This window comes from Hesperophylax consimilis, chromosome 7, assembly GCF_061612785.1.
Source record: "Hesperophylax consimilis isolate HC1 chromosome 7, BYU_Hcon_1.0, whole genome shotgun sequence".
Taxonomy (NCBI): domain Eukaryota; kingdom Metazoa; phylum Arthropoda; class Insecta; order Trichoptera; family Limnephilidae; genus Hesperophylax; species Hesperophylax consimilis.
The window spans coordinates 39,027,146-39,031,417 of NC_142842.1; the positions used below are offsets into that span (position 1 = coordinate 39,027,146).

At 36.9% G+C, this 4,272-nt stretch overlaps 1 protein-coding gene across 1 annotated transcript; it reads right to left on the reverse strand.

Moving 5' to 3' along the window:
- LOC149422741 (uncharacterized) lies at positions 1-993 on the reverse strand. Its single transcript, XM_089633934.1, has one exon. The coding sequence runs from the start codon at positions 864-866 to the stop codon at positions 237-239; it is 630 nt and encodes a 209-aa protein (XP_089490060.1). The 5' UTR covers positions 867-993; the 3' UTR covers positions 1-236.
- Between the last annotated feature and the right edge of the window lie 3,279 nt (positions 994-4,272).

Genomic DNA, 4,272 nt, shown 5'->3' on the forward strand with positions numbered 1-4,272 from the left:
TTAGAGAGGTAGATAGATTATTGACGTTAAAGAAAGTAAGAATAAAGTTGCAATATTAGGATTTCTATAGCATCAGCGTTTTAGATTCTTTGTTATCATTGGTAACATTGTTATTGAATATAATACACAAATTTATTATGGGAAAAGTTTTATAGTAAACTTTTATAAAGTAAGATATAAAATAATAATAAGATTTAAGTTTAATATATAAATACACAGTTCTATTTTAGTTTCAATTAATCACTATCGTTGCCATCGTCAAGCAAATGATCAAGTCGCAACTGAGTGAATTTAGCTTTTTCTGTCTTTGGTTTATCCTTTTTAACGCGGACTTCCTTTTCTTTTTGGCCGACCACATGCTCGGGATAAATAACTGTGGTTGTATTTTTGAATGAAATAGCTTTAGATTCGCTCGATCTTTTCTTAGGTTTTGCTACAAACATTGGTGTCCTAAAGGTGACTTTGGAGTCAGAGATGTCCGTTATACCATCGTTGATTAATATTTCTTCATCTTGGTTCAATACTTCTTTGAGGCAAATGGCGGCCGCTGCTGAGTTACTTCTGTCTGATATGTCAACATTTTCCAAGTTGTAACAGACCCATTTGTCGGGGTTCTTCCTGAATCCGGGTACTTTTCTAGCTGCGACACACTGAGCGAGCGGAGCTTCTGGTCTTTTGAAGATGCTTTCTTTTCCCCTGAACTGTTTCATCTCCGCCCTTGTCTGACGCACTTGCTGCCGAACGACACTTCGGTCTGCAAAATTGGTGGAAACATTGCTCGGAGTTTGTGTTACGAAATTAGCCTGCTTTTCGGCTTCATTTAACTGGTTGAAGAGATGTCTTTGCCTGTCTTCAAACGACGTCATTTCTGGTATTGAAATATTATGACGATAATTTGAAATTAAGACTTTGTTTACGGAATTGTATAAACTAAACTTCAACGAACTATGACAAATAAGCGCTTTGCAATTTGCAAAACACAAAATTTGACAGTTCTTTGTTTTCATATTTATTTTTTTAAGGCTGATTAATTTGCTTACTTTCAAATCAAACGATATGTAAGTAGGTACTTAACTTTGATTATATAAATGTCTATATAATCAAAGGTACTTAAATACCTACCTAATTACACCGATATTTTTGACTATATACAACTATATTTTTGTAACATTATTTTTGATACAAATTGACCAAAGAAACGTCAGTATCTCAGTGACAATTCTTTTTTCAAACTCTCTCCAGGCAGGTATGTCCCATAGTATTAAAAAAAAAAGAATAAGAAGTCCAAATGAACCATTAAAACGTCTACCATATTGAATGGGAAACGGAACCACAAATAAATTTACTGACAGACGAAATGCAAAACGGTCCAGGACATCGCTACGTTCAGTCAAAAAAAATCTGTATTGGTACCCTGTATTTATTTTAATTTTTTTAATGTGACACCTCACAAGAGCACTCTTATCAGCACAATGTTAAGACAGGTGAACTACGTCGCCACCCGGTTGGGCAGCGTTGTGAGGCGGGTTTAGGAAGGGGCTGCAGGAAGGTATTTATTAATGCGGGTCTCATGCGGTAATTCATACTAGCCGACATACACAAAAACGAATTGAAGAAACGACCTTTTCTCATGAAACCAACATCAACTGTGAACGGGTGTTCCGCTTGTGTCCGTCGAATTTTACGCTTGTGCACCGGGGATCAATCGTTCTATAGCCTGCTCTATTAAAATACCCTTAGAACAGACTTAGCATACCTATATTGGGTCTGTGCATTAGAGTTGGCAATTGGTCTGTTAACAAAGGATTGTCAGACGGACCGCCCTCTTTTGCAGAATCAAGTAGTTGTCAAATATTGAGGGGCCCGGAGGTGGCTCCCAAATTCAATGGTTGGGCGTACCAGGGTTAGCAGCTGGTCACTATTAAATAATCTGCTAGCCCTACACAAGTTGCCCATTTTCTTTAAAACCTCATTGATCCCTCTTTGCCGAAATCAGATACGCTCGAGTATTTGAGACCATGAAACTGACCAAGTTGGACTTACCCTATGAACCTTCTCAAGTTGGTGATGAACTTTTTGAGGTCATAAGTGGATTTGTGAGTACTGGCTTTTTCCATCTAAGGCAGATAAAATCAATCAGAATATGCCTTCCCTCAGATGGAGCAAAGTCACGCATAAATCTCATGTATGGACTATTGCAATAGTGCATAAGCTGGCCTACCTCAGAAACACATCAATAGAATCCAGTCAGTTTTTAATGCTGAGGCGAGAATGATTTTTGGTGAATCTAAGTATCGTTGCATAACCCCACTTCTAAGGGATCGCCTTCACTGGCGTCGTTGCCAAGAAAGAATAGAGTTTAAGATCTGTTTAATGACCTTCAAAGCATTGCAAGGAATGCTTTCCAATGCTTTGGCCTATATATAAATAGCCTCTCGGCTAATATTTTATTTTTTTGTTTATTATATATAAGTACATTTTTGTTTATTTGTTACAGTATATGATCAAATATTTCAAGACCCCTCTTCCATAGAAGCATTAGCTTGTGGCTGGAAGAGGAGTGTACATTGTTTTATTACAGTAAGTAAGTAATTAAAAATAAAATGATTTTAAACTTATTTGAAGAATGGAATGTTACTTAAGGAAACTAATTGAGATGAGTTATTCTTATATCGGAACTATGTGTCTGACAAACCTTAAGCGATAGACAGCTTACTCTAAGGTCAGCAGATCTAGATGTTAGTAATGGTCTTATCGAACTTTCTAGGTCAAATCGAGCCGTTTACTATGATCGCTCTTTTCATCTAATTGGCCTGCTCATTTGGAATAAACATCCCTCAGCTCTTACTAATCTCCAGTAATTGGCTGAATTTAAACGAGCTTTAAAAAAAATTTATTTAAAAAAATACTGCCATTCATAAATCTTAACTTCTTTTCAATATTTTATAATAAGCCATATTCTCAAACTTCCGGTAATTGTTTGTTTCGGTTGCCTCCTGATTTTTTTTTCTTCTATTATTTCTGGGTGTTTTAAGGGTGTTCTTGGCTATCATTTAAAATTATGGAGAAAAGAAAGGTGAATTTAGATATTAATTTTATTTAAATAGGCAAATTTCAAAATTATAATGAAAATTGGAGTCGAGTTCAGACTTAGAAGAGATGAGATATTGAATGGAGGGGAGGCAATTTTAGATAACTCTTGATAGAAGTGAGGATATTTGTTTAGAGAGGGACAACCAAAAAATATGTCATCTAAAGTTACCACTTCTAGACCACACAATGTACAATGTGGGGAGTCAACGACGTGAGTTTTAAGAAGGTGGGAAGGAACGGAGCAATGTCCGATCCTCATTCGAATGAGTGAAGAAATTTCTTTAATGGAAAAATGGGGGTATTGCTGAAACCACGGTTTTGATGGGACAGTCCTTTGTATTGAGGCATAGCAGGTTCCCTTGGATTGACTAGCAATGTGCCAATACTCTGCCCAAACATTGCGGGATCTATCTTTGATGATGGAAAAAATGTCAGATAGGGGAATGTGGTTTACGAGGGTAACAACGGGGTTGGACGCTCCTTGTTTTGCCAAGGCATCCGCAATATCATTACCCATGATACCAACATGTCCAGGAATCCAAATCAGAGTTACAGTTTTTCCAGAGCCTTAAATGGAGAATTTGCCTCCTGATTTTACCTGGATTAAATGTTTACTCAAAAGATTCTCATTTCTGAGCACAAACTGCCCCCTGTTTTATATTATGTTTTAGTTTTAATGTTCTTGCTTTGTCCTGTCCTGCTGTTATTGTTATTCTTTGTTTTGTCATCGCTTTGTATAAACTGTACATTTTGTGTTATATTATTAGATCTGTATTGGGTAAGGCACACTGTAGTAATAATTTTACGAACATGACCACTAATACTAAATTACCATTTTTAAGTGAAAGTGTTATTATTATATATAAGGGAAAAAGATAACCCCTGTGAACGGTGCTGTCGTCAGTGTAGCAATGAATTGGTGCACATCAAACGAGATTGTTGATGTGCAACAAAAACAGCACTGGTCCTTGTGGCAGCCCCGCGTTGATTTGGTGCAGAGATGAAGAAGAGCCTTCAACTACGGTCTGAATCGTTCTTCCCTTGAGAAAGTCCAAGAACCAAATATGCCGGGTTTGATGGATCAGATATGATGGTAACTTCCCGACAAGTGCCCAGTACCAGACCCTAACAAAGATTTTGGATATATCCAATCCAAAGGTTTGAGTTTCTCCAAAACGC